Here is a 27,793-nt window from a genome sequence, read left to right as displayed (position 1 = left end):
TTTATTAGCCTAAAGCGTTTCTCATTGCAAAAGACTATTTCCGACAGCACACGAACGCAGTACCACTACCTGCTCTGATTGACAGACAGGTGGGAGGAGCCTAACGCCAAAGAATGCTGAGTCATAGTGACGTCACCGCGCCCCGCCTGACGACATCACGTGTGTTTAGTCAGGAGGCCGTTCATATGCTGAGCACAGAGCGGCCGGGGGAGCAGATTGGTTTGGCAACAACCAGGTATCTGCCGGTTCAACTGACATCACAGAGCTGCACATTAACAGCCTCTCTCGTGTCGGTAACCGAGCCAAGGCGAGCGCGTTTTCATTAACTCGTCGGGTCTTTCTGGGCAGCAGCGTTTTCTTCTCAGGGGTGTGCTTTACCGAGTTAACCAGATATTAGCAAGTGATGAGCAGGGGCCTGCATCTGGATGCCACACTGAGGTTTCCTTCAGGGAACGTCGCCTAGCAGCACCTAGACACACTTAACCCAGCCTGTGAGCTCTCTGACAGCACCTTAAGGTTCCGGACTCCCCGTTTGTTTGGACCGAGACTTCATGCTAGCTCCGTGTGAGCTGGACACATTAGCTAGCTAGCTAACGGTCGGCGTGCAAGTTCAATATCAGCAGCCAGTAAGACACCAAGTCTGCAGTTTGCACCTTACAGCCTGACTGTGCGATGGGTTTACTGTCACAGGGCTCTCCATTGAACTGGGAAGAAACCAAGAAATGTGCTGATCACATCAGAAAGCACGGCATCATTCAGTTTCTCAACATCTACCACAAGGTGAAGGACCGTCAGAGAGATGTGTTGAAATGGGGCGATGAGGTAAGAAAGCTGCTCTTCTTTCTTTAAATTGAACCAGCCAGCTGGAAATGCTGTGCTGCTGGTTTTTGACTCTTGATGCTTTTGATCTGTCACGATGGGTGTTGCATGATGCAATAACATGGAGGGGTGTATTATCTGTTGATGTAGGAAAAACAGACATTTTAATAAAATAAATCTGTTGCCTTCACTGTCCCCCTCTGTGGCATTTGTCCATGTTACAATAGTACATAATCTGAATAACTTTTGACAAGTGGTCAAACGTTTCTTCTTGAAAGAAGGGTCTAGAATAGATAATGGGACATTTTTGAGCTACTTGTACAGCACAGTTATGTTGAACTATTAGTCCCAACCATAAGAGTTTTTACAAGAATCTGAGTTTAAATAACTGAGTGTGTTTAATTATTAGGTATTGTTGGTTGTCTGTTATGGACAGGTCATCTGTTAATTCAAGCACTAATTCAGAGCCACTCCCCGCTACTTTGTGTAGCATTAATGTTAATCCTGCTGTACAGTGTGTGAAGTTATGGGGGGATGGCTGTTACAGAGTCTTTCTTCCATGGATTCAAAACTACACAACAGCTTGAATTTCTAGTTTTTGCCCACCTTTGGTCCTCAAAACCACAGCGTGCCCCAGCCTGAAAAAAAAAAAAGGTGTTTTTATTTCGAACAATGTGGAATGCTGTTGTTACAGATTAATCCCTCTTTCAGACAGGGGATTACAGGGTACAGAGTCAAAGTCAAGGAAACAGGACTGATGAATTGGAATTGATGTGATGGCGTCCCAGCCTGATCTTGACAACGTGGGCTTTGTGCTGTCGTCCAGTACCGACTGAAAACCTGCTGTATATGTGAAAAGCATAAGTTGGATGAATAAAGCAGTGGCCATGATACGTTTCCACTGTGGATTGATAATGTGTCCTTTTTTTGTTAGGTTGAGTACATGTTAGTAGAATTGGATGATAAGGATGAGAAGGTTCGACTTGTCCTGAATGGTGGGGATGTTTTGGAAACTCTCCAAGACCAGGGTGAAAAGATAAACCCCAAGTAAGTAACTTTTAACTGCACATGTCTAAACATTTGGCTCAGTACATTACAGTTAGTAAAAGATCTACATGACTTTATATTATGTAGTTTTAATGCATGGAGGCCGTGACTTTACTTTGGACTATGGCTACAACTTTGATTCTTCCTTGTCTACCTCCTGATACAAAATCTTAGTTTTTGAAGACATACATGAGTTTGTCATGTATGAGTTTGCCATAAAATGTAGAGACGAGGAGACTCGGTGCAAAAGTTCAATCCACATTACTGATGCACAGACATTGCAGTAGATATTTGTTTAGTTATCACTTTAAAGCTGTTATACACCCACATCAGTGTTTTATTTTAGCTTCGTCTCTGTTCAGCACAGGTTTAAAAAGAAAATTATAAGGTTTGTATTTTCACATACATTGTCTCCCCAGAAAACAAACCTTCTTAAATTTGGATTCTTGTGTAATCCAAATTTGCCAAAACAGTTTTCCCCACACCCCTGGTTGTTGTTTTTATTCATCTCTTCGGTTACATTCAGCTCTTTAAGACCATCAGAAGAAACAATCTGAGGAGGAAAGTCGCTGTATAGTTGAACTGCCATGTGATGAGAGGGTCACAAATCAAAAACAGTAGAGGCTTGTGTTGAACCTGTGGGCGACTGCACTGAATTTGCCTTCAAGCCCAAATATAGCTGACTGTGAATTTGACTGTCAAAGCCACCTTTCATTGTTTATGTTACTTGATGATTGACATAGAGTCACAGAGTGCTTTTTCACCCATGGCAGATGCAATCTACACAAACATCTCTGATCCTTTTAAACACAGCAGTGCAGCACTGACATGCATTTAGTTCAAACATCCAAACTATTCACCAGTTTGTTATTGCACCATTAGAAGCAATGAAGATCTGAGTTAAGTGTGCCGCTTCCAGCTTTGCACACTGAAGATTTGTCTGTATCAATTTGAGTTTCCCCTTTGCCTCTAACATGTCCCCAGTAAAATGTCAACGAAAACAGTCCCTGAATGCCTCATTTTGTCATTCACCTTTTATGTTATATACAAACACACATCCATAGTGGCATCTATAAATGTCCTGTCCCATATTTGCACCCATGTAGCTCTGTGTCAACATACTTCCGCCTCCATATGTCACAGTAATATGCAGGTTTCTAGGACATTGTAGTAAAATTATTGTAATTTGTCATTCATTGCAGTCTTAGCATTTTTACTAGTTATTTTAGTTTTTCTATAACTATGGGCAAAAAACCCCCAAATCTAACACATTTCAGAAGTTCCCACAGCAAATGTTTGGCATTCTACTAATCTGTTCAATCAATTCAGCTCTAGCATAAACACAATTTTGCAGAATTATTCTGAAAATGCTCCCCTAAGGCTTTGATTACATGTGAACTTCATTTCCATGAATTAAATCCGTTGCTTTCGAAAATGTCTACATAAAACTTCAACAAAAATATTCTCAGTTAATTCTTGAAATGTGAAAAAAATGTAACAGTGATATAAAAATATTTGGCCTGAGGCCTGTTAGAGGTAACAGTCAGAGCTAGTAATGCTGTTTGACTGGTTTCGTTGACATTTCTTCAAAAAGAAGAGTTCTCTGCTGGCAGTGTGAATGTGTTTGTACAAGCTTAAGAGTGTTATGCTTGCTCTCTGCCCATGACGTCGGTCTAAATCTGTGGAGCCTACTTCACTGAGGGGAAATACCAATGGGAGTGGGAATAGTACATCCAATGCATTCCTCATTACTGCCCCTCTGTCAAACACGCCACTCTCTCCGAAGCGCAATAACGTTACATTTGTTTTCCCCGCCATGATTAAGGCTGACATACATTATGCCAGAGGCAGAGTGCAAAGTTTATTTAATCTGAAAGGTCATCGTGGTATTGAGAGCAGGGCCTTTTCTTGATCACTTCTTTTTTTTTTGCTAATCTACAACAGAAGTATGCTTTCACAAGGGATATGTTTTTTTGCAGCCACCCCACACTTTGGAGACCAGAGTATGGCAGCTACATGATTGAAGGAACTCCAGGGCAGCCGTATGGGGGGACAATGTCAGAGTTCAACACTGTGGAGGGCAACATGGGAAAGAGACGACGAGAGGCCTCATCTGTCCTGAACCAGAATGAAACCCTCTGCACCATCACCTCATTTCCAAGGTCCTCTGGTTACATCGAGCAAGTGTTTTCACCCTCTCTGATAGTTGTTAGTGGAGATAACAGCAAAACAAACCAAGTGTACATAGTTTGATATATTGTGATGGTATGCAACATTGTGCTGTTCATCAGTGATGAATTCTATAGGTTCACAATATTGACATTTCTTTAGATGTGGGAACTGTGTGATTGCACTCAGTATCACATGCAATCAAAACATTACCATCTTAATACACAGTGCAAAATATTCAACAGGTGCAATGATCAGTTGATTGATAAGGCGGTCGATGAACTGTTTGTCATCTTCTAGCAAAAGAAGCAGTCTAAAACAGCACCCATGTGAATATGACATACCAGAATTATTTATTCATATAAACAATTTTTAGATAAAACACTTAGTCATTAAATTAAATAACCATTACATGCCGAATGTCTGAGATAAGGTATTAATGGTAATAGTTAAATAAGAATGTGATCATTTGTTTAGGTTAGGGTGCCCAGGTTTCACCAAACCAGAGCACCGGCCAACACCTGTTGAGATCGGAGTCTCAAAGTCACTGTTTTTCCCCGATGAAGCCATCAACAGACACCCTCGGTTCAGGTAGGCTTTGTTGTTGGATGCCATGACAGTGTGCATGTGTGGTTGCCCCACTGATGTTTTTTGTCTTCTTGCTTGAGTATAGACAAGTTTGTGCTTTGCCACACACCAGAAGAAATGTCATACTGTCCTTCCAAGATATTTGGACTGAACTCGGAGCCTCGATCAACCACAATATTATACTGTATAGACGTGGTATTAATACATTTCCAGGTTTTAAAAATGATCTAATGACATTTCTCAGCTGTAGATAGTGAATTCTTTAAATGAATTAAATCATGTAGTGCAAGTGTTGTTGAGCAATGATGTCAGGAGGCCGAGAAGGAGGGGATTTATCGGAAATATGAAACATCATCGCAACCCATGTTGGATTAGGACATTTATAGTAATCCTGCCTTTGTTGAAACATAAGTACAGGAGTGACAAACGCAGCCTGAAGTTCTGCTTGTTGCTTAGAAACCACCAAATTTGCTTTAGGTTCAGGAGCAGGTCAGGAGGGTGTGAAATGCTCCTCAGTGACCTGAATGCAGCTGCCCAAAGTCTTTTAGAAATAAAATGACACCATCAGTAAATGAAGGTGTACAGTGTAATATTATGTAATAATTGACACCCCTAACTACACCCACACTGATTCTGATGCATCTCCGTTTGTAATTATCTGTGCATAAGAATCTCTATGAAAAGGTTTAACCCTGCAGACACTCTCTGCACAGTCAAAACCCTCTTAAAGTACATAGATACATAAATACATAGATAGGCCATTCAGTAGACAGTAAAGCATTATCTTTCTCTCCCAATGGCAGTTATGTCTGTAATATGGTTTCTACTGATGTTTTTTTTTTTTTTTAATTTGCAAGTGGCACATTTTACTGAAGGTGCTGGTAAAATTTGATGATGCCATAAACACATGGTCTTTTTGTTCTTTAAACTGTTTTCTATAGTTAAGTATGTTTGTGTGGATTTGCTCCTTCAGCACCCTGACCAAAAACATACGACATAGAAGAGGAGAGAAAGTCGTGATTAATGTGCCAAGTAAGTTTTGAGTGACATGGGGGGAAAATGGATCATAAGTCGTTTACAGTTTTCTTTTTGTCAGAAAATACTTGTGGCTATAATCTATATAGCAGAATATTACTGGGGTAAAAGCGGTTCAGTTTTTATGCATTATGTTTGCCTCTCACACTGCAAAAAGGAAACAACAAATACTATTGTGTTTCACATGTCAGTCTTTAAAGACAAGTGCACTCCATCTCCATTTGTGGAGGAGTTTCCTGAGGATGATGGTGAGGCAGCAAGGGCAGCGCTGCCTGATCATATCTACATGGACGCCATGGGCTTCGGCATGGGCAACTGCTGTCTGCAGGTACTGAACCAAGTGACAGAGCAATTGGGCATCCCAGACTCTTTGTTGCCTTTTCAGTCCTTTTGTTTTTAGTGATATAAATGACATGATGTAGCTTGGCCTGTGAAGTTCTATGTGACTGCAACTTTAACAGTCCCCATAAGTGATATATAAATGCACTTCAGCCTCTTTTTTATGACACTTTTGCAGGTGACATTCCAGGCTTGCAGCATTGATGAGGCAAGGTACCTTTATGACCAACTAGCAACATTCTGCCCCATTGTGGTGAGTAGATAAATGAACCTTGACATGTTATCATGATTTCCCCACTATTAATTATTTAATTTATATACTTTTGTACTTTTTGATCCCATGTTTTACAGATGGCACTGAGTGCAGCCTCACCCTTCTACAGAGGCTATGTGTCAGATATTGATTGCCGCTGGGGAGTTATTTCTGCCTCAGTGGATGACAGGACAGAGGAAGAACGCGGGCTAAAGGTGAGCAGAGGGAGCTGAAACCAGCCTGAAACAAGTGGAGGAGGACAAACCCAAACTCTTGCAGTGAGGACTGATGAAGAGTTTGGAATTTGTCCCAAATAACAAGATGATTTTATATAAATGTTGTAATTGTGTTTATTAGTATGATTTCTACCAGAGGTCAGAACCATGTAGTGTTGTTTCACCTTCTTTATCTTGAAGACAGCTTGTGGTTTTTTTTCTTCATGAGAGGCCAAAGTACTACCTAGATGTCATAATAAAATGTTATTTTCAAGTATGACACTGTTTTCGCAGCCTTTGAAAAACAACAAATACAGGATCTTCAAGTCAAGATATGATTCCATAGACAGCTACCTGTCTGGCTGTGGTGAGAAGTACAATGACATCAATTTGATAATAGACGAGGAGATCTACAAGCAGCTGCTTGATGCGGGTACGTCACTGTTAAATGGAGAAACTGATACAGTAGGTCTGAAATACAATATAAATGTACTGATATGCTGTATTTAATAGGATTATTGTAAATATGTGAACATGGTTGATTTTATGGTTAAAATCCACTAAATTTTGCTGGTACAACTTTCTATTTGCAGGAATTGACAAGCTCCTGGCCCAACACATAGCACACCTCTTCATTCGGGATCCGCTCTCTGTCTTTGAGGAGAAAATACACTTGGATGATGAAAACGAGTCTGATCATTTTGAGGTGAGCAGTTTCTTAGAAGAAATCCAAATGCACAGGCTTGACTTGACTGGATGTTTTTAAACTTGGCATTTGATGCTTTGCAGAACCTCCAGTCGACTAACTGGCAGACGATGAGGTTTAAACCTCCACCTCCAAACTCTGATATCGGCTGGAGAGTAGAGTTCCGCCCCATGGAGGTAGCTGGACTCAAATACCAGTACTTAAACATAGTCTTTTTTTAATTGAATATAAGCCCTGGTTTCTAAAAGCCTGCTAGGTAGTAATTTTTACATTTTTTTTTTTTTCTTTTTTTCCCCAGGTGCAACTAACTGACTTTGAAAATGCTGCATACGTGGTCTTTGTTGTGCTGCTTACTAGAGTGATCTTGTCCTACAAACTGGACTTCCTAATCCCTTTGTCAAAGGTAAAAAACTAGTCTTTTCTAAAATGTTAAAGCAGAATTCAGCTAACTGAAGTAGATATTTGTGTCCTAATGCTGTACTTGAGTTTTTTACCTAGCGATCTGCTCAACTTGGACTTGTCTTTTATCAGGTTGATGAAAACATGAAGGTTGCACAGAAGAGAAACGCTGTCCAGGAGGGCATGTTTTACTTCCGAAAGGACATCTTCAGAGGTGAGTAGAACAGAAAAGTTGCCGCTTATGGCTACAGCCTCAAACAGGAGTAACTAATGAATGTGTACTGTCAAAAAACAGGCTGCAACCCCGTACTTGATGGCACTGCATCAGCTCAGAACGGCTTGGAGAGTGATGGTGCCAATGAGGACTATACACTAATGAGCATTGACACAATCATCAATGGAAAGGTCATTTTTATTTTGTTTTTGATGACGCTTTAGCCATGGCTACATTAAAATGTGTCTAAGTTGGTCGATTAAGGTTCACATATGTTACTTATGACATAGATTGCCATCAATTTTTGTACAGACGTTCTTGGTCCCCAGAGGATGAACCCTAATGACTTTTGACACTAACTTTTCTTATCTCTGTGAACACTCACAATTGTTGTTTTCAGTGAAGTATATTTAACTGTTTAATAATGAAATTTGGTGATCCCCTACCGTGTCATGTAGCCTCAGCTCTCTTAGTATTTAGTGAAAAAAAAAAAAAAACAAGTTAAAATTCCAAGTTGGAGATATCAGAAAGTAATGATACTTTACCATAATGGCAGCACAGTCGTCAGTGCTGCCAGTTACGTCAAAGCATCATCCTGTATTTACCCTGATACAACTGATTCTGCTAACTTAATAGAATCTCTACACTGCCTTGGCAAATGGACTAATGCAGTGCTTACCACATACAATGAAGGAAGAGTGACTGGGAGTATCTTATCTAACCCTTATTAGCATAGCTGAAGACTCTTAGTGGTCGTGTTTTAAGCCGTTTAACTCTCTAACTGGGTTCTTTATTTTAATGACCAGGAGGGAGTTTTTCAAGGGCTTATCCCGATCCTTAACTGCTATCTGGAAAACATGGAAGTTGATGTGGACACCAGGTGCACCATTTTAAATTATCTGAAGCTCATCAAGAAACGTGCCTCAGGTAAACTACTATTATTACAAGACAAAACTTAATGTTCTCAAAAGCCAAAAATATGTTTTCTCTTCATGTGGCATCGACAGTTAACTCCTGATTTCTTCTGATCTGAAACAGGTGAACTGATGACAATGGCCAAGTGGATGAGGGACTTTGTTGCCAAGCACCCGCAGTATGAACAAAACAGCATCATAACGGACAAGATTAACTACGACCTGTTCCGAAAATGTGACAGGATCGCAAAAGGAGAAGAGCAATGCCCAGAGCTCATTGGAAACCCAGTTAACAAGTTCAAATGAGGATCACTGTAAAAATACATTGTCATACAAAGCATGTGAAGAAAGACGTTTGGCTTATAATGAAAGAGGTCCAATTGTAGGAGAATGCGAAACAGCATGTGTGTGTTGCAAGAAACACACCTGCATCAAATGTATGTATATGTACTGTATCAGATTTTTATGATTACAAAACTATTTTAATAGGGTTAAGACATGGAAAAGATTGTGTAATAGAAATCAGATGCGTATTTATTTTTCTCTGGAAATTAAGCCTATCTGTGTGAGAATGTAAATGTAGCAAAGAGCTGTACAGTAGTCTGCTTTTAATTTGGTGTCCTGTAAATACTGTACCTCTGCTTTACATTAACATCATTGGTATGTGTTTTGTTGTTCCTGGATATGAGCTTTCTTTGCATTTGGTAGAGATCTTTTTTCTGCATTCTATGAGAACTGTTTGCTTTGGTATGCTATGTTGACATTGTAGTGGGCATTTGAAAGTAGTGTTGCATTCAAGTGGAAATTATGCACCATTGTTTGCAATGTGATGCTGCTTCAAAAAATAAATCTGAACTACAGTGAGTAAGTCAGTTTTCTTAAAACCGCCTGACATAGAGTGCTTTTTGTTTTCTCACGCTACGACATTGTTGCTGTTCTACACAAGAGTTTTACCAACGTCTTTGTGTTCTGGGATAAAGTAAATACAGTCCAGACCTTAAATATTTAGACGGTTACTCCCTTTTTGATTTTCAGGCTCTGTGCTTCAGCAAAGTAATGGAAAGTGCCAATCTTCAGATTTAATCTGGATAGATTTACATCACTAAAAAGAACCATGTGGGAAATTTAGCCCTTTTAGCACTTAGTACCCACTTTTCCAAAGGTTCCGAAGTAATTGGACACTTGGTTACTAAACAAAGCAGCAGACATTTCAACATTAGTTAATGCACAAAAGACTGCACACGTTTTGTATTTAAGGTGACTGCCACTCCAGGAAAACCTTAAAAATAAAACATGGGCTATTACACATACAAACATACATCAGTGAATTTCTACACATCTATAGTTTAAATTAAATGACATCAGCCATTGCCCAAACACTTTCATCCACAAGGTGGCGGTGTTGAACCACAGCTTCACATCTGACCTGCAGTGACAAATTCCCTGTTTGACCAGTTGCACCAGATGATTATGGCAGGTAGGGGTCTACAGTTTGGTGGGACCAGAGATTAGTTTGAGGCTTCAAACTGTAAGCACAAACAAATCCCTGGTACTCACTGTTGTTATTAATGCACTGGACATGAGAACTAGATAAAATTCCCATTAGGACAGAGAGAGTGTAGGAGTGACACACAGTTGACAGTCCTTAGAAATGTTAGAGAGCCTATGCAAAATTCAGGAAAAAAAGTGATAAATATGTTGCCAGTCTGTGATTTTTACAGCAGCCATCAGTCCCCACTTCTGGAGACCTGTAGTAAAACTGCACAGACATTACCTAAGACATTAGCAATTTTACAGTGTGACAGTGAGCACTGTGCACGATGGCAGGAGCCTGGAGCTTGTGGCAGACAAAGTGAATTTATTTACAGCTCTGTTGTTCTACTGTGTAAATGCCTTTGAAAAAAGCTGATGTAATGGGCTATCAGTGATCAGAGATTATGCAGTACAGTGCATTTAGAAAGTATTGAGACCCTCTTCACTTTTTTCAGTTTTCTTAAGTTGCAGCCTGATTCTTCAATTGTTTAAATGATTTTTTTGGTACCACATAATGACGAAGTGAAAACAGAATTTTAGGAATGTCTGTAAATTTATTGCTGTGGTGGACTGGTGACCTGTCACCAAACAGACCTGGGATAGGCTCCAGCAGATCCTGTGACCCTAAATAGGAATAAGCGGGTATAGATGATGGAAGGATGTAAATTTATTAAAAAGTTTAAATATCACATTGGCAGTATTCAAAGTATTCAGACCATTTACTCAGTACTTAGCTGAGGCACCTTTGGCAGCAATTACAGCCTTGAGTCTTTTAGGTTATGTCGCAACAAGCTTTGCACACCTGGATTGAAGGATTTTCTGCCATTCTTCTTTGCAAATCCTCTAAAGCTCGATCAGGTTGGAAATGTTTTCAGGTCTCTCCAGAAGTCGGGGCTCTGGCTGGGCTGCACTAGGACATTCACAGAGTTGTCCCCAAGCCACTCCTCTGTTGTCTTGGCTGTATGCTTAGGGTCGTTGTCATGTTGGAAGGTGAACCTTCGGTCCAGTCTGAGGTCCTGAGTGCTGGGGAACATTGACGATATCACTGTACTTTGCTCCATTCAGCTTTCTCTCAACCCTGACCAGTCTATCAGTCCCTGCTGTTGAAAAAGACCCCCACAGCATGATGCTGCCACTTGGTCACCTCTCTTACTAAGGCCCTTCTCCTGCGATTGCTCAGTTTGGCTGGGTGACCAGCTCTTGGAAGAGTCCTAGTTGTGCCAAACTTCTTCCATTTAAGTATTATGTGCTCCTGCGGACCTTCAGTGCAGCAGAACTTTTGTGTAGCCTTCCCCAGCTCTGTGCTGATCAATAATCCTGTCTGAGATCTACAGGTAGGTCCTTTGACCTCATGGCTTGGTTTTTGCTCTGATATGCATTTCCTGCAGTGAGGCATTCTCTAGAGAGGTGTGTGCCTTTCTAAATCATGTCCAATCAATTTAATTTACCACCGGTGAACTCCAATCAAGGTGTAGAAACATCTTAGCAAAGATCAAGAGAAATGGGAGGCACCAAAGCTAATTCCACATTGTTGCAAAGGGTCTGAATACTTACGTAAATGTGATATTTCAGTTTTTACTTTTTAATACATTTACAAACACTTTGTCATTGTGTGGCACTGAGTGTGGATTAATGAGAAAAATAAATTTAAATAATTGTAGTATCAGGCTGCAACAAAACAAAATAGAAAAAAGGTGAAGCAGGGTCTGAATACTTTCTGAAAGGTGTAACACTATCAACATGTGGCATAAAATGTGGGCAAATGGCTAAATTTGCTTTAGCATTCCTTGAAATTCCACTCTCACCCAAAGCAAATAGCAGATTCTCAGTGGCGTGACACAGCTTTGTATCTACGTTGTATCTGCTGAGCCCATACTGCCACGGCTTGACCCTATGTCTTGATAAGCAGTAGCCTATAATCTCAATGCCAATGTCTGCTCAGCAATCACGCCATCATCTCTACTTATCTACCTCCACGTCTTACAAACAGCTACTAATTATATCAGGAGACTTTTCATGCCTTTCTCTGTCCTAGTACACCTTTAAAGCAGTTAACAGAGCAGACACTTCATGGCATGACCTGGCCAAGCAGCTAAAACTGTGCCAAGCTAAGCCAGGATACTTCTATGCTGCAGGTGACACGCTGATCAACACCACCAAGCAGCATGCTAACAAAGTGTTAGGCTGCCTAACACGAGCCACCAAAAACAATACACATTAAACTGTTAAAATGAGACACCCTGCTACTAGCACGCTGACCATCAACTAGACCAAGCAATAAACTATGTTTAATCCAAAAATCATGTCATGGAATTGACATTAAAGAAAACAAGGGGCCCTAAATACAATTTTTTGCCCAGGGCCACAGAAAATCATGGGCGACCCTGGACAGGATCCCACAAAAGTCTTATTAAAATGTCTTAAACTTTGTTGTCCAACCTTAACTAGTTCTGGTTCAGTCAGAATGAATCCCACCGCTGGATTTTGGAAATTACTGAAACTGTATTGTCTTGAAAAATGTCAGACTTTTAATTGAACACCACCCAGGTTGACTTTCGAGAAGCTGCTTGATAAATTATGATTTATTTAAATATCAAAATACAACAGTTGTTAGTTGATTTTCTGTATACAGGTCATCTAATCAAGTATGTGATTAATCAAGACAACAACTAATTCATGCAATTCAACATAGAAGGCTGTTATGAAAGGGTTGCATCCTTTTATTTTGTAGCATGAAAGTTATAGAACTGATTGACCAAGCAAATAAACGAAGGGGAAGGATAAAGCTATTTGAGAAGATATTTATTATTACTGCATTTTATCAAACCTATTTGACAAAATAATGTCAGGAATTCATTTTGACCCATATACAGTTTTTTTTGGTACTAGAAATAACACTTCTACTCCACTTTATTTATTTGAGCAATCACTACTTTTCATTCAGTTTTCATTCACAAGACACATGATCTTATGACAGAAACAGAAACTTGTACCCATCTGACTATAATTGCAGGAGAGTGGAGTTGGCCTCGATGTCATCTGTTTGACTCTGCGGGGCTGTGCTGTGTCGTTGCAACACACCGGGTCACCTCATGGCTATAACCCTCCTGCAGGGCACGGGGCCAGTCTGCGTGTTCCTCCCACTATTTTCCACCGAGCGACAAGGCTGCACATTGTGCTCCGATCGGGCCAGCCAGCCGAGGTTACACATTTGCTCTCTCTCTCCGCCTCACAAGGTAGGCAGTCCACGGCTCGCAGCTGCGTCTCTTCATCCGCGCTCAGCGTTTGGCTCTCGGGTCTGAGGCGATCGGACAGCCTGGTGACTTCATGGTGAGGCTTTCTTTCACATTTTGGTCAAATCTCGCAGCGCGCATGGCGTCTACAAGCGATGAGTTTGGGTGATGCTGAAGCTTTGACCTCTGCTGTTACTGAAGCCTGGATGCGATCGACAGGATGCGATAAGTTTGTTTTCTTGTTAATGTTAATAATATTATTTTCTTAATTCCTCTCTACAAGTTCCAGATATAAAATTAGAGGATGATGTAATGAGATCACCATCGCCATCAGTTCCGCGTGTACTTTATCGGGCTCCTATTTTACAGCTACCATACACCACAGCGTACTTTAGATTACACGTGTGATCCCGATGGAAAAACTACAGCTACTGTCTTATAAAACTGTGGTGGGAATTAGGGAGAGGATGCAGATGTAGGAGCCCACTATGTTTGTCTTGTATTCACGATACAGCCCAATCATCACTGTAACAAAAAACAAAGAAAAGCAAAGAAACCCCTAAAGAGCTCTAATGCAATCAGCCCAGTGCTGCAGAATGTTTATGTGTAGTTGCTTTACTTTATAATAGACTATCATTTATAGTTATTGGTATTGTGACAAACGAAAGGGTTGAATGTTAAATGATCCTCTGCTTGTGACTGTGATTTTGCACTTTTGCATGTCTGAATGATGGTCTGCCCAAACTGCTAATTATTTTTTCCGAGCAGTGTCTGTCGGTCTCTGTAATGTAGGCCTGCTTAAGTGTAAATGACACATCTCTGTTTATAGATTCACTGAATAGTTAATTAACATTCAGCTACTTATTTCCAGTAAAGCTGCTTTACATGCCAAGATATATATACCCTGACAAAAGTCTTTTCACCTATCCAAGTTGTAGGAACAACAAATAATAACTTGACTTCTAGTTCACAAAACTTTTGTCAGGGTGTGTAGAATATTACCACACTTAGCTGGATAGACATGCATTATAATATAGTAATATTTATGAAAAATGTATTAAGAAATAGAATAATAAGTCAGTCCTGAAATTTGAAGATCGGATCCATGCAAACATGTCTTGGATCAATACATACAGACAGCAAATAAATTCAATATGATAATAAAACACTCAACTGATTCATTTTATTGCATATGGTGGATAATACACTAAGAGCTTTTAAAGGGGCACATAGAGTAGGCTACCTGAGAACAGGACTGTGAATACTGTACATCAGTGTTGGTGGCGTACACATATTGTCAGGTTGCCCAACCCTAACACTCAAAGTAAATTAGCCAATTTGAATAAATCATTGTCAGATACAGTGATGAAACCATGGTGTATTTCTGACCAAAGTCCAGATCATGCATTTCGCTATGAGAAGATTCAGCTCTTCCTCTGATTGTTCAGATGCATGTCTGATGGATCCATCATGTACTTATGAGAGGCTGTTCTAGTACCTGTTAACATGCTCCTAGTGTTGTGGCTCATCATCTGCTCATTAAGGCCTTGCAGATTATTATGGTTTGGTGCAGCCTAATGCATCTTGGATAATCAGACCATGGATATTACTGTTCTGGGGTTGATGAGAATAAGCCATCTTTAGTTCTTGCAGATAAATGATTATGGACTAATGCAGCTGTGCTGTGCTGATATTTGTTGCCCTGGCAGTAGTTCACCTTAACATGCAGGGTTTAACTAAGCCTAACTTTAATACTTTATATATCTTTACTGAAATTTCTTGGTAAACTAACATACACGTTGCACAGTGTTAAGGTCATTTTTAAATAAATTACTCTAATTATTAGATAGTACATGAGTTCCTTGCATGCTATTGTGCAACTCAAATGATTAAAACATAACTATTTCAAGGATTTGAGTGTATATCTCTTCATATGAATTAAAACATGCAAACAAAGTAACTGGCTTGCACCTGCAGATCTTTTCGTCATGTTTTGGTATAATACAACTGTACTTAAGAGCTACGTGCAGATTAAATTAAGATGCTTTAGCTAAATTTGATACATCTACTCACATTTCTGTCAAGGTTATGCTGCAAACCTGTAAAGTTGTGTTTTACTTTCACCACAGATGCACAGAAATATGATTTGAGCCAGAAGATTTTAAGCCATCTGCAGGTTTATTTAACATATTACCTTAAATTTCATTGTGTGCTGTTGTTGGAAAAGCAGGCCAATGTACAGAGGTTCACATGGCCCATTGCCATATATAGTGTAAGAGTCATAATATCTCTCTGAAGGAATCAAGGCATACACAGAGCACAGTCCTTATTTAGTCTTGTGTTATGTTTCCAGCTGTAGATGCAGGTGTAGGGACTGTCTCCTGGTGCAGCCATCTGTGACATAACTGGACTAAACTGAATGTATAGCTCAGAAACATGTCACTGGAAATAATAACTGCAGACATGCTGCAATTTCTGTGGCTGAGTAGGCATTTTGTGCATAGCCTGAAGGGTGTTGCAAACAAAATAAAGGCCTAGAAGATTGTACAAAGGCCTCTGAGGTGATAATGAAGAAAGAGTGTGTGCACGTGAGTTATCTGGTTACCGGTGACAAAATCAGCTGCAGGGATGTGGACAGCATTTGCATAGCTGTGTCAATAATCTTGTCACAATTTTATATGAGATTTAAAACCCAGAATGTTTTTTTTTTTCTGTAAGAGCTTTATCTAATATTGTCGGATGTTTATTTCAAGGTTGTAAAGCTTTGTGTGATTAATATCCATCTCTGCTGCTACAAAATGTCATTTAATGGATTTTTGAAAATGTCCTTCATCATAAAACCGTGACTGTGTGACTCAACACGTTCGTCCAGTCTTAGATTCCAGTCAAAATACTTCATGCAGCTTTGAGGATACGTTACCAGTGAGTGGACAGAGTCTTGTAATAATACATGAGAACATGCTTATATAAGAAAAATTGTCCAGCTGTGAGCATACAGACATTCATAGTCATGTTAATGGCTTATGCTTTAGATCACAGGGTTCATCTAAAGCACAAGAATCACAGCAGTGGACTCTGTTTTTCTATAAATTCTGTGTGCTGTTTATGTAAATGCTACTTAGCCCTTAGGGAGAAATCTGTATTTCTCGACTTTTTCCTGACAGTTATGGTGATAAGCTAAAGCCCGAGGATCACTGCACACTAGTTGTAACAGAATAGACAGATATGTGGTTTTTGTCTGGGCACATCTGCCTGCTGGCTTCTTGTTTTGCATCCCAGAGGGAGAAGTGGCCACATCTGATCTGCTGTTTGAAACCATGGGGATGTGAGAAGACGGACCTGAGATATATTGCATAAAGAAGATGGTCAGGGATGGAGCATAATCAGATGAGAAAACAAGTCAACAGACAGAGTTATCAAGTACAGATTTGGAAAGACGAGGGGCATTTCTCAGTACTAATGCCAAGTTCAGATTTATTACATTTAAACTTGGAGTTCAAACTCCAGATGATGGGGGGACGTAGTACGCTCAATGTACAGTTGGAACACCAGCATCTTTGCTGATATCACAAGCTCAACTGTTACTGTCATCAATACAATTAGTTATGGACACAATCAGATAATATTGTCCCATTTATAAAGACACATCACATAGACACTGTGTATAATAAAGCCTAACCTTGTCATAACTTTCAGGCCAGAACAAACAGAAAAGTTACCAACTAGTGAACACAGTGAAGCATTTAGCAGCTGAAGAGCCTGGTACTTCCCTCAGGAACTGGGGGAGAGAAAAACAAAATGAAAGAGTGTGAATATTGGACTTACTTTACTCATCACTATCACCCACTCACTGTTGCTCCGTGTCTACCAGACTTGTAAATAGACAACAAACACACTGATCATATCAGCTTGCCTTAAATTGTTAAATTATTACTTTTTAATGGCTCAGTTTGCATTTATTAATGAATGATCATTTTAACATTAGAATAAATAGAAACCCATCATGTGTTAACCCTATTTGTGTATTTCTGTTTTTAGGTGACAAATGGAGACCTTCAATCATAACCTGAACACTTTGTTAGAGTCATGGATTGGTCCCAGAGGTAAGTCAGTTTGTTGCGTTAGATGTCAGTGTTAAATGCACTGCTCTTCTTTGTGTTTGCAAATCTTGCAAATTCTGTGATTGCTGCAAAACCTTATCCTAGTACAGAAGGTGGAAGTACCAGTGAAAGAAACATTGTCTAAAACCTTTGACCCAGATCATTTATTACACGCTGTAATAAATGAAATGTGCACTGGTTTTTCACCTTCTTGCTGTGGACCTCTTTAGGTATTGGGCAAACAGTCCTCAGTGTGCACTCCTGCTGCTTGTTGCCTCTCAAGTTCATTGGCTGTTATCAGTGAGGCGACCTTATCAGTCTCCTCTTGATCTGCAGGTAAAAAAAAAAAAAAAGCTGTCCTCTTTATCTCCATATTTCAGATCAGCGGGTGCGGGGACTGCCGCTGCTGGACAACTACCCACCAACCATTGCACTCACAGTCATATATCTTCTGATCGTGTGGTTGGGGCCCAAATACATGAAAGACAGGCAGCCGTATTCCTGCAGAGGCCTCCTGGTGCTCTACAATCTGGGCCTCACGCTCTTGTCCTTCTACATGTTCTATGAGGTAAACAGACCGCTCAGCACCAAGAGATGTGTTGAAGTGGGCCAACTCACACAATTCACTGTAATATCACACTACAGTAGAAAGGAAGAGCAACCTGACCTGAGCAGCAGCTGTATACTCACTAAAACTCTAAAGTATTAATAGGACTAGATATTCAATTAAAAAAATATGTGAACATTTTATTTAAAAAAAAAAGTGTATTTACTTTGCCAATGTAAACACAGAATAAACAATCAAGATGTTAATTCATAATTTGTGACACGGGCCTGTAGCTACTGGCATCTCTCACTGAATGTTACCACAAGAGACAATGCCATCAGGGAGTGAGAGGGCCACAGCTGGACGCTGACACACTCATTGTTTCAGCCATCGAATCCCTCATATACCCTGACAAACATCAGCATAGCCCCCTATTGTTTTCTGCAAAACTGCTTTTTTATAAACAGTTGACTAAATAAGTGAAAACGATGTAAACAAACAAGAGTTGCATTCTTATTTGTCAATGGTGCAGATTTCGAGCTGCATTTGTTGTTTACGTTCACCAATAGTGCCCAGATTTTCCTTGTGATAGTGATGGTATCTGTGGGTTAGTTTACCTGTGAACACCAGGAAGTCAGAATGAGATGTTATGGTCTAGTGCATGTGTAAGTCTAAAGTATCAGGTCTGTCTTTCTGTCTGCATTGCATAAGGCAGTAGACTGTTGTCATTAAACTCTGAGCTGTAACAATCCCCTGGCCCTGGGGTGACCCGATCAATACCAACTCACATGGATCAAAGTACAGTATACTGATGTTCTTGTCACCTTTCCAGGTCAGAGCAGTCAATCACATTATGATTGAGATTAAATTTGTTTAATATATGATATGCATGATAGAATACCTGATGTTAAAACACCAAATATCATTCTTTTGCTGTTTTCTTGGCTACAGCAGCGGATAAAGACAGTGGATCTATATTGATTTTGGTGAATCAGCATTAAACGACACCATCTGTATTGTACTTCAATATGTATTCTTTAAAGGGGCAGCTCACCTATTTTACATATATAGGTTAGTTACTTTTTAGAGTAATTCTTGAATTATGTGGTTTGTGCCTCGTGTGAAGTTAAAGAAAATTAGCATGATGATGTTAATCTTTGACTCAAAAGGAAGCTACAGTGCCTAGCAAAGGTGGTCTGACTACACATGCTAAAATCCTTGCTTTTAATTTGTTCACCATAAGCTTCTTCCTGACGTGGCATGTTGTCTGGTGTATGCAATTTGTACTTGTACGGTACTTATATATGCCTGTACTTTCACTTTATTTAATCTACCTATGTGTACAAAGTTCCAACACTCTCTGTGTAAAAGGACCTGGAGACCTTTGAACATCACATTATACATTATATTTCAATATCAACATTGGCTCATGATGTTTTAACTAGATTAAATATTTCTAAGCAACCTCAGCAGTTAAAGGTCGGCCAGAACAACCCGACAACAAATAGATACGGGACTAAATGGGTTTATTTGTCTGTGCATGTCTTTGTGCGTGTTTCATCAGCTTGTTACCACTGTGTGGCATGGTGGCTACAACTTCTACTGCCAGAACACTCACAGTATACCAGAAGTGGATAATAAGGTGAGCCAGTCAAACCTACACCATGAAACATTGTGATGCTTAGCACTGGGGATGTTTTTAACTTATATTTACATCATTTTATTACAAAGTACACAATTTCCCAGTCTTTTGTATTGATATTATAAACAGAAAAGTAAAAGTACCAGTTACTGTAGGACAGCTGAAATGTACATACATATATATATATATATCTAAAGTATTTTTTTAGTTCTGCTGCTCTGATTTCTATGGGCGTGTACCTGTAAATCCCAGTAGATAAGCTGCAGAGACACACAGAGTCAATTTAATCCGACTTGTGTCATCATGATGTCTCTCTCCAGTGTCCCTATAGAGACCGGTCAAATTGAAAACAAGGCTCACAAAAAGATGTGCACAGCTTTGCTTTGCTGCAGGGTTTAAATAGAACATTTTAAAAGATCCTGAACTTTTGAGGGACTGTAGAAAAGCTAATTGCTTATCACCTTATATGATAAATAGCATGTGTGGGAATTTAGAAAGAACTTAATCATTGTGTTTTTCTGATGTTCTGTTTTTACCTGTATATTATAAACTGTTCTGTTCAGGTAAAAAAAACAAAAAAAACAAACGAAAGTTCTTACTTTTATTTATATATTTAACCATTTTTTGTTTGGCTGTGTTTCCCATCAGGTCATAAATGTCCTGTGGTGGTATTACTTCTCCAAACTCATTGAGTTCATGGACACCGTTTTCTTCATACTGCGGAAGAATAATTACCAACTCACATTTCTTCACATCTACCACCACGCTAGTATGTTTAATATCTGGTGGTTTGTAATGAACTGGATACCCTGCGGACACTGTGAGTATAACACAGTAACACGACATCTCCCTAGTCCAGTGACTCAAATCACTCCAATAACCACATTTACTGTTTGGCCTCGGAGCGAGTTAAATAATTCAGGTGTTCTAATATTAAACCCATTAGCCATGAAAACAGCTTGTTGTCCCTGCAAAGACTTAAAGGCAACAACCTGATGCTTATTGACGTGAACTCTGCTGCTCAACATTTGGCAAATAACGAAGTCTTGAAAACTGTGACGTCCTAGGGGTGGCGTCACATGAAAAACCAGGGAAGGGGTTATGGTAAGAGAAAACCAGGAGATTACGCTTAACAGAAAGTTTATTTTGAAACGGTAGTAAGGCTAACTAAAAACGGACTACTCAGAAATGAGAGCCGAAGACCATCTATTCGGGTCAAAACAACGCAAGGGAGGAATAACAAACAGAAATCAGCTTGCACACCGGGCACACTCGCTTCAACCGGTCGGTGCAAAAACCGCAAACGAAACCTGGGGACACAAAGCAAACAGAATTATCACCTGGACACAAGACCGGAGATCACGTTGTTACCACAACAGGTAGAAGACACATAAGATCAGGGAGACACCAGACACCACCTCTCCTCTACTGACTCCCTTCTCCAGGCATTTATATCTTTGGTCTGATGGCAGATAGGGAACAGGGGAGGGGGCGGTACCTGAAACACACAGCACCTGGCGACACACCAACCTCTTCACGGCCGTAACAAAAACTGAAAAGCATTTGAATGTGCTATTTACTGCTGACTTAAATATAATGTGACATTGCTGATCCATAAAAATGTTGTACAATATATATATATATATACTGTATATATCAGATGCTCACTGTATCATTTCTGTATTACTTCACTATTAATGGCCTCTATTGATTTTACATGAAAGTTTTTGCAATGGTTCTGAAGACAGCAGGCTAATGAAACGATCGTTATCCCCCTCGATGGTCATCGCTCTCCTGAACGCCACTTTCTCACCACCCACTGACCATCACCTCTGAATAACGTCCTGTGTCTCTCTTCAGCGTACTTCGGTGCCAGCCTAAACAGCTTCGTCCACGTCGTGATGTATTCTTACTATGGCCTGTCAGCCATCCCAGCCCTCAGGCCCTACCTTTGGTGGAAGAGATACATCACACAGTTACAGCTGGTGGGTTCATACTGTACTTTCTTCCTGGCGTGGAAGATGCATTTAGGGTCTTTATTAAGTAAAAGTAACAAAACCATCATTACTATAACAAGTAAAAGTCCTGCACTGAAAAGCTTATTTAAAATTACAGATGTATTGTTAGTAAAATCTACCTGAACTTTTGACATTGTATAGAAAAAGGCTAATTTGATGGTGATGCATATATTGATAGGCTGTATGTTTTTATTATTGATGCATAAAATACATAAAATAAAAATAAAATAAATACATAAAATACAGTATTTTCTTACTGTCGTAGTTGTTTGAATTGAAAAACTTTAGGTACAAATACATCAAAACTGTACTTATGTGCAATGGCTGAGTAAATATACTTCACCTACAGATAGATGTAAAAAGTTAAATAAAAATATATTCACTTAACACCATGGGGCTGATTTTGCTACATACAGTGGGTACGGAAAGTATTCAGACCCCTTTAAATTTTTCACTCTTTGTGTCATTGCAGCCATTTGCCAAAATCAAAAAAGTTCATTTTATTTCTCATTAATGTACACTCAGCACCCCATCTTGACAGAAAAAAAACAGAAATGTAGAAATTTTTGCAAATTTATTAAAAAAGAAAAACTGAAATATCACATGGTCATAAGTATTCAGACCCTGTGCTCAGTATTGAGTAGAAGCACCCTTTTGAGCTAGTACAGCCATGAGTCGTCTTGGGGATGATGCAACAAGTTTTTCACACCTGGATTTGGGGATCCTCTGCCATTCTTCCTTGCAGATCCTCTCCAGTTCTGTCAGGTTGGATGGTGAACGTTGGTGGACAGCCATTTTCAGGTCTCTCCAGAAATGCTCAATTGGGTTTAGGTCAGGGCTCTGGCTGGGCCAGTCAAGAACGGTCACAGAGTTGTTCCGAAGCCACTCCTTTGTTATTTTAGCTGTGTGCTTAGGGTCATTGTCCTGTTGAAAGGTGAACCTTCGGCCCAGTCTGAGGTCCTGAGCACTCTGGAAGAGGTTTTCTTCCAGGATATCGCTGTACTTGGCCACATTCATCTTTCCTTCAGTTGCAACCAGTCGTCCTGTCCCTGCAGCTGAAAAACACCCCCACAACATGATGCTCCCACCACCATGTTTCACTGTAAGGATTGTATTGGACAGGTGATGAGCAGTGCCTGGTTTTCTCCACACATAGCGCTTAGGACTAATGCCAAAAAGTTCAATCTTGGTCTCATCAGACCAGAGAATCTTATTTCTCATAGTCTGGGAGTCCTTCATGTGGTTTTTGGCAAACTCTATGCAGGCTTTCATGTGTCTTGCACTGAGGAAAGGCTTCCGTCAGGCCACTCTGCCATAAAGCCCCGACTGGTGGAGGGCTGCAGTGATAGTTGACTTTGTGGAACTTTCTCCCATCTCCCTACTGCATCTCTGGAGCTCAGCCACAGTGATCTTTGGGTTCTTCTTTACCTCTCTCACCAAGGCTCTTCTCCCACGATTGCTCAGTTTGGCTGGACGGCCAGGTCTAGGAAGAGTTCTGGTCGTCCCACACTTTTTCCATTTGAGGATTATGGAGGCCACTGTGCTCTTAGGAACCTTGAGTGCTGCAGAAATTCTTTTGTAACCTTGGCCAGATCTGTGCCTTGCCACAATTCTGTCTCTGAGCTCCTTGGGCAGTTCCTTCGACCTCATGATTCTCATTTACTCTGACATGCACTGTGAGCTGTAAGGTCTTATATAGACAGGTGTGTGCCTTTCCTAATCAAGTCCAATCAGTTTAATTAAACACAGCTGGACTCCAATGAAGGAGCAGAACCATCTCAAGGAGGATCAGAAGAAATGGACAGCATGTGAGTTAAATATGAGTGTCATTGCAAAGGGTCTGAATACTTATGACCATGTGATATTTCAGTTTTTCTTTTTTAATAAATTTGCAAAAATTTCTACATTTCTGTTTTTTTCTCTCAAGATGGGGTGCTGAGTGTACATTAATGAGAAATAAAATGAACTTTTTTGATTTTGGCAAATGGCTGCAATGACACAAAGAGTGAAAAATTTAAAGGGGTCTGAATACTTTCCGTACCCACTGTAGATGCTGGGAGTGTCAGACTATTTACAGCAGCACCCCCTTGAGGTTTTATACAGTTCGGCTGTTTTTACAGTCCATTTAGGATATTTGAGTCTCTGGATCAATAGCATCTTTCTTTAGAGTCTCTCTCTCTCTCTGCGACCTTCTCACTCTCATATGTGTGTGTTTCCTCCACAGATCCAGTTCTTTTTAACCATGTCCCAGACGATGTGTGCGGTCATATGGCCGTGTGGCTTCCCCATCGGATGGCTCTACTTCCAAATAAGTTACATGGTCACATTCATTGTCCTTTTCTCAAACTTCTACATTCAGGTCAGTTGTTTTGCCTTTTCAAACAGTTATCAGTTTGAAGGATAATGTCTGGTGATATTTGTCAGCAAATCAATGAATTACCGTAATTGTACTTAAGTGTTGTGTGTGCATCTACATCCTGATAAAGCCTGACAGTGCTCCATTCTTGACCTGAAACTGTTTCTAAATTAAACTTTATAATTTTAAGAAGCAAATAGCCTTATTATTTAATTTCAGTTAATTATTAACATGATCTCCTTCTCTCATCCAAGACTTATAAGAAGCAGCGTTCCCTAAAGAAGGACCACCAGAAGGGCTCTGCTCTATCAACGAACGGACACGCAAACGGGACGCCACCCATGGAGCACGACGCACACAAGAAGCTGAGGGTGGATTGACATTCACCCGGTTCCCGCTGTTGTGTGTTAGCTAAAGCTGCTAGGAGGAGGTACATGTATCTTTCCTATGTAGAATAGTCTGGCCTTCACTTCAGATGAAATAAGCCATAGCCACATATATTCAGACCTTCAATGTTTTTGCACATATTGCTACTCATGGTATTCAATTATTAAATTAATACAGTTAAAGGAGAAGAGTACTGTAGTGTCCTTGACACCACACAATATTGCCTCCCTCATCTTCAGTTCACTCCAAAGCAAAAATCTCTTTCTTGCTACCAGCAAACACACAGTTTGACTCACTCAACGATGCTTTAAAGACAACGGTCCAAAGATGAACGCTGCGGTGAGTGTGTTGGTTTCATCACACTCAGTGGCGTCAACCTAAGGGACAATTGACACAACACAACGCTTACTAAGATCCTTAATGTGTAACTACAGTGAGTATTTTGTGCCATGCTTTATCTGACACCTGCACAGTCTGTTGCATTATCCTAATTATGCTGTGTGTAATAATGTAGTAGTTTTTATTGACAGGATGTAACAGCAGAAGTTGCATTTTGCCGTACATAGGCAGAGCAGGGCCTCTTCGATTTCGACTACTTTCTACACATATTTAAACCATGATGCAATGTTGTGTTTTATGAGCACAATATAAACTCAATTCTCCTTTAACACTGTGTTATATCTACTGGAGCTTTATACAGGAATTGTAATTAGACTAAACTAATGGAATAAGGTGATGCCCAATAGGTCTGCTTGGCTGCTGGTAACTCTGTAGCTATCAAATTTATCAAGTGAATATAATCATACTGTATAATTGAGTGCAAAATGTTCAAATATATTATATTCAGATAAACTTCTATAGACTATTGCAATTTAGTTGAGCATGGAAACAGCAGTTGAAAAATCAAGAAAACAAAGAGATTTATTTAGTAGATACTGTGGAGCATTTTACTGTCACATGATCTTCTTATATCACATTTCTTCCCCAGTTGTCAAGAGAAGCCTTTACAATGCTCAGAAAGATGGAAACGTAAACACAAAAACTGGGTAAATATCATTTGTTAAGGAAGATCATGTGATCTGGTCAAAAGTTCCAGAAAGGCTATTAAATAAATCTTGTAGTGAAATCTTTTTATCAAACACTGGATAGTTATTTTTGTTTTTGAATCTTTGCATAAATAGGGTTCCTTCTGGACCAGATTTGGTTTCTAATGTAGCATTTGTCATCTTTTCACTACTCATCACCAGATTCATGTTGGTCCATTGAAAACTAATATGTGTCAGACTTCCTTTTTCAAATTGTGTGCCTAAATCTTTTTTTTTTTTTTAAATTAAAAAATAACAAATGTTTATCTTGAATCAAAGGAAAACTTGGGAAATGATTGTTTCTAGCTGAGAATTAGATGAGATTAGTCCCACTCTCATGTTTTTGTGATATGAAACTACAGGCAGCAGAATGTCAAACTATTTCTTATCCTTTTTCTAAAAAAAAAACCGACTGTTTCTCATTTAACACAATTTCTTTAAAAACAAAAAATCTGCATGAGAAAAAAATTATTTCTTAGTTGGAAAGTAGGTTTCCGTGATTCAAGTATTTATTCATTTCTGTTCCTTCTCTTAATGTTATTTTCTTTTAACCGTTGTCAGGAGCCTACACAGCAAATGCAGCAGCACAAAGATGAATTATGAATTCTGTAAATCTCACAGCCTCTCGGTGGAGCCCTGCTGCACCGCTGATTCAGTTTAATGAGGGTGGCCTTGACATGTGTATGGTGACCAATATTTATGTTCATGGCATCAGACATTATTGTTAAAATAACCCACCACTAAATTAAATTATGATTAAAATAACACAAAACCAGCATGAATCTTATCAACTTTTTTTTTTTCAATTTCTAGCCACAGGTGATAACACTAAAAATAACAGGGTTTATATATTTAAGGGCAGGATTAAATTACTCCCCATTTGATAATGGCCAATAAAGCTTACAGGTGTGAGATATTCTGTATATTTTATAAAATGTTAAAATAAATCTATATTTTTTCTGAAATCTGGGGTAAATCTGGGTTAGCATGTATCAACTTAGGCTTTACCCACTGTAACACATTAAAAACTGAGATTGTAGACCTACTGGTTTTCAGACTGTTGTTTTCCTTCCTTGTAATTGATGTAAATACACTGCTTTGAATAATATCTGTAAAGTAACACATTTGAGATTTCATTAAGCCTAATAAATTATTTGGAATTTAATTGTTAATTTAATGACTTTTCTGACAGATAAATGTAGTACTGATGTCCTTTAGTCCCTTCCATCCGAGTGGTGTTACTCTGATCTCCTCCTCCTCAGTGCTGTGTGTGCTGAAACAGTGTGTCACACAGAGCCTGCATTAGGAGGACAGAACAACTGTTTTTTGTGAACTTTGGCGGTGGCATGTCTGCTGGCCAGCCACTATGCAAACAATGCCTTACTCATTGGCTTTCAGAGATTATGGCCTGAGGGGAGACAGAGAGGGCAGGGTGACAGTGTTGAGGTTTTCCCTGCAAACAGCAGCACAAGTACTGTTGTGCTGCTGTTTGCTGTCAGCAATGTCAGAATTCACTTACTATTTTTTTGTATTATAGTAATGTGTCAGACTTGCTGTATCTCTTTGGCATGACTTTAGATGAAAACAGGAATCTGGTTCTCAGACAGATCTAGTTATCTCTCACATCCAACACACAACTGCTAAGACACTGTAGCAGGGATTTGGCCTCTGGCAACCAGGCTTCAACTGTGAAGCAACAGCAAAACTGCTACCAGGGAAAAGTCTGTGTGGAAAACAACAGCTCATTAACAGTTAATCGATGAATTTCATTAATCGTGAGTAACTTTATTTTTAAACGAATGCATCATTCAGCATGGATGACCTGTGATTTTTGTATATCTGACATATCTGAAAACGACTTGGACCGGTTCACTTCTAGCAGTCCTGTTTTAGCTTTGTAAAAATCTTCTCACTAGCAGCTGTAAACAGAACGTCTTTGTTTCATTTGTTTTCTAGTATTTTTTGTTTTCTTTTCTATGATCACATACGTAAGCAACAATATTTGTTTAGAAACGAACCATTTATGGATGGATTTTCCTTCCATCTGACAGCTTAAGAATATTTTGAAAAATACAACTATAGTCAACCAAAATCATCAAATCAAAATCCAGCACAACTTTCGCATCTATTTTTTTTCTCTGCAAATCCTATTTGATCTGTTCATGCTTTGTTCTCACAAAATGTAATATGTGGA

General features: G+C 39.5%; 2 protein-coding genes across 5 annotated transcripts; both read left to right on the top strand.

Annotated features, from left to right (window-relative positions):
* Positions 1–672: 672 nt before the first annotated feature.
* On the top strand, positions 673–9,582 carry gclc (glutamate-cysteine ligase, catalytic subunit). The gene is made up of 16 exons (XM_026308899.1): positions 673–822; positions 1,754–1,866; positions 3,846–4,028; positions 4,513–4,626; positions 5,597–5,655; positions 5,850–5,986; positions 6,176–6,250; positions 6,349–6,465; positions 6,760–6,898; positions 7,059–7,171; positions 7,255–7,347; positions 7,470–7,574; positions 7,703–7,784; positions 7,866–7,975; positions 8,591–8,711; positions 8,823–9,582. The coding sequence occupies exons 1-16, from the start codon at positions 673–675 to the stop codon at positions 9,002–9,004; spliced, it is 1,893 nt and encodes a 630-aa protein (XP_026164684.1). The 3' UTR covers positions 9,005–9,582.
* On the top strand, positions 7,758–26,752 carry elovl5 (ELOVL fatty acid elongase 5). 4 transcript variants are annotated; one of them, XM_026308934.1, is made up of 9 exons: positions 7,758–7,784; positions 7,866–7,975; positions 17,503–17,567; positions 17,945–18,132; positions 19,676–19,753; positions 20,402–20,573; positions 21,614–21,738; positions 23,996–24,130; positions 24,382–26,752. In XM_026308934.1, the coding sequence occupies exons 3-9, from the start codon at positions 17,510–17,512 to the stop codon at positions 24,505–24,507; spliced, it is 882 nt and encodes a 293-aa protein (XP_026164719.1). In that variant the 5' UTR covers positions 7,758–7,784; positions 7,866–7,975; positions 17,503–17,509; the 3' UTR covers positions 24,508–26,752. The 4 variants fall into 4 exon arrangements, with proteins under 4 accessions (XP_026164719.1, XP_026164722.1, XP_026164718.1 ...); XM_026308933.1 differs by lacking the exons at positions 7,758–7,784; positions 7,866–7,975 and adding an exon at positions 13,388–13,561; XM_026308936.1 differs by lacking the exons at positions 7,758–7,784; positions 7,866–7,975 and adding an exon at positions 13,410–13,467.
* Positions 26,753–27,793: the final 1,041 nt, after the last annotated feature.

Source organism: Mastacembelus armatus, chromosome 15 (assembly GCF_900324485.2).
Source record: "Mastacembelus armatus chromosome 15, fMasArm1.2, whole genome shotgun sequence".
In the NCBI taxonomy this organism is placed as follows: Eukaryota; Metazoa; Chordata; class Actinopteri; order Synbranchiformes; family Mastacembelidae; genus Mastacembelus; species Mastacembelus armatus.
The sequence above is the reverse complement of the archived record's forward strand: the minus strand, read 5'-3'. Positions and strand labels throughout refer to the sequence as shown.

Excerpts from the sequence above, each read along its gene's own strand:
- gclc (XM_026308899.1), top strand. The coding sequence starts at position 673 with ATGGGTTTACTGTCACAGGGCTCTCCATTGAACTGGGAAGAAACCAAG. Across the intron at positions 4,627-5,596 it reads AACAGACACCCTCGGTTCAG|CACCCTGACCAAAAACATAC; the intron begins GTAGGCTTTGTT and ends TTGCTCCTTCAG. Across the intron at positions 6,251-6,348 it reads CAACATTCTGCCCCATTGTG|ATGGCACTGAGTGCAGCCTC; the intron begins GTGAGTAGATAA and ends CATGTTTTACAG.
- elovl5 (XM_026308934.1), top strand. The coding sequence starts at position 17,510 with ATGGAGACCTTCAATCATAACCTGAACACTTTGTTAGAGTCATGGATT. Across the intron at positions 17,568-17,944 it reads GTCATGGATTGGTCCCAGAG|ATCAGCGGGTGCGGGGACTG; the intron begins GTAAGTCAGTTT and ends TCCATATTTCAG. Across the intron at positions 21,739-23,995 it reads ACATCACACAGTTACAGCTG|ATCCAGTTCTTTTTAACCAT; the intron begins GTGGGTTCATAC and ends TTTCCTCCACAG.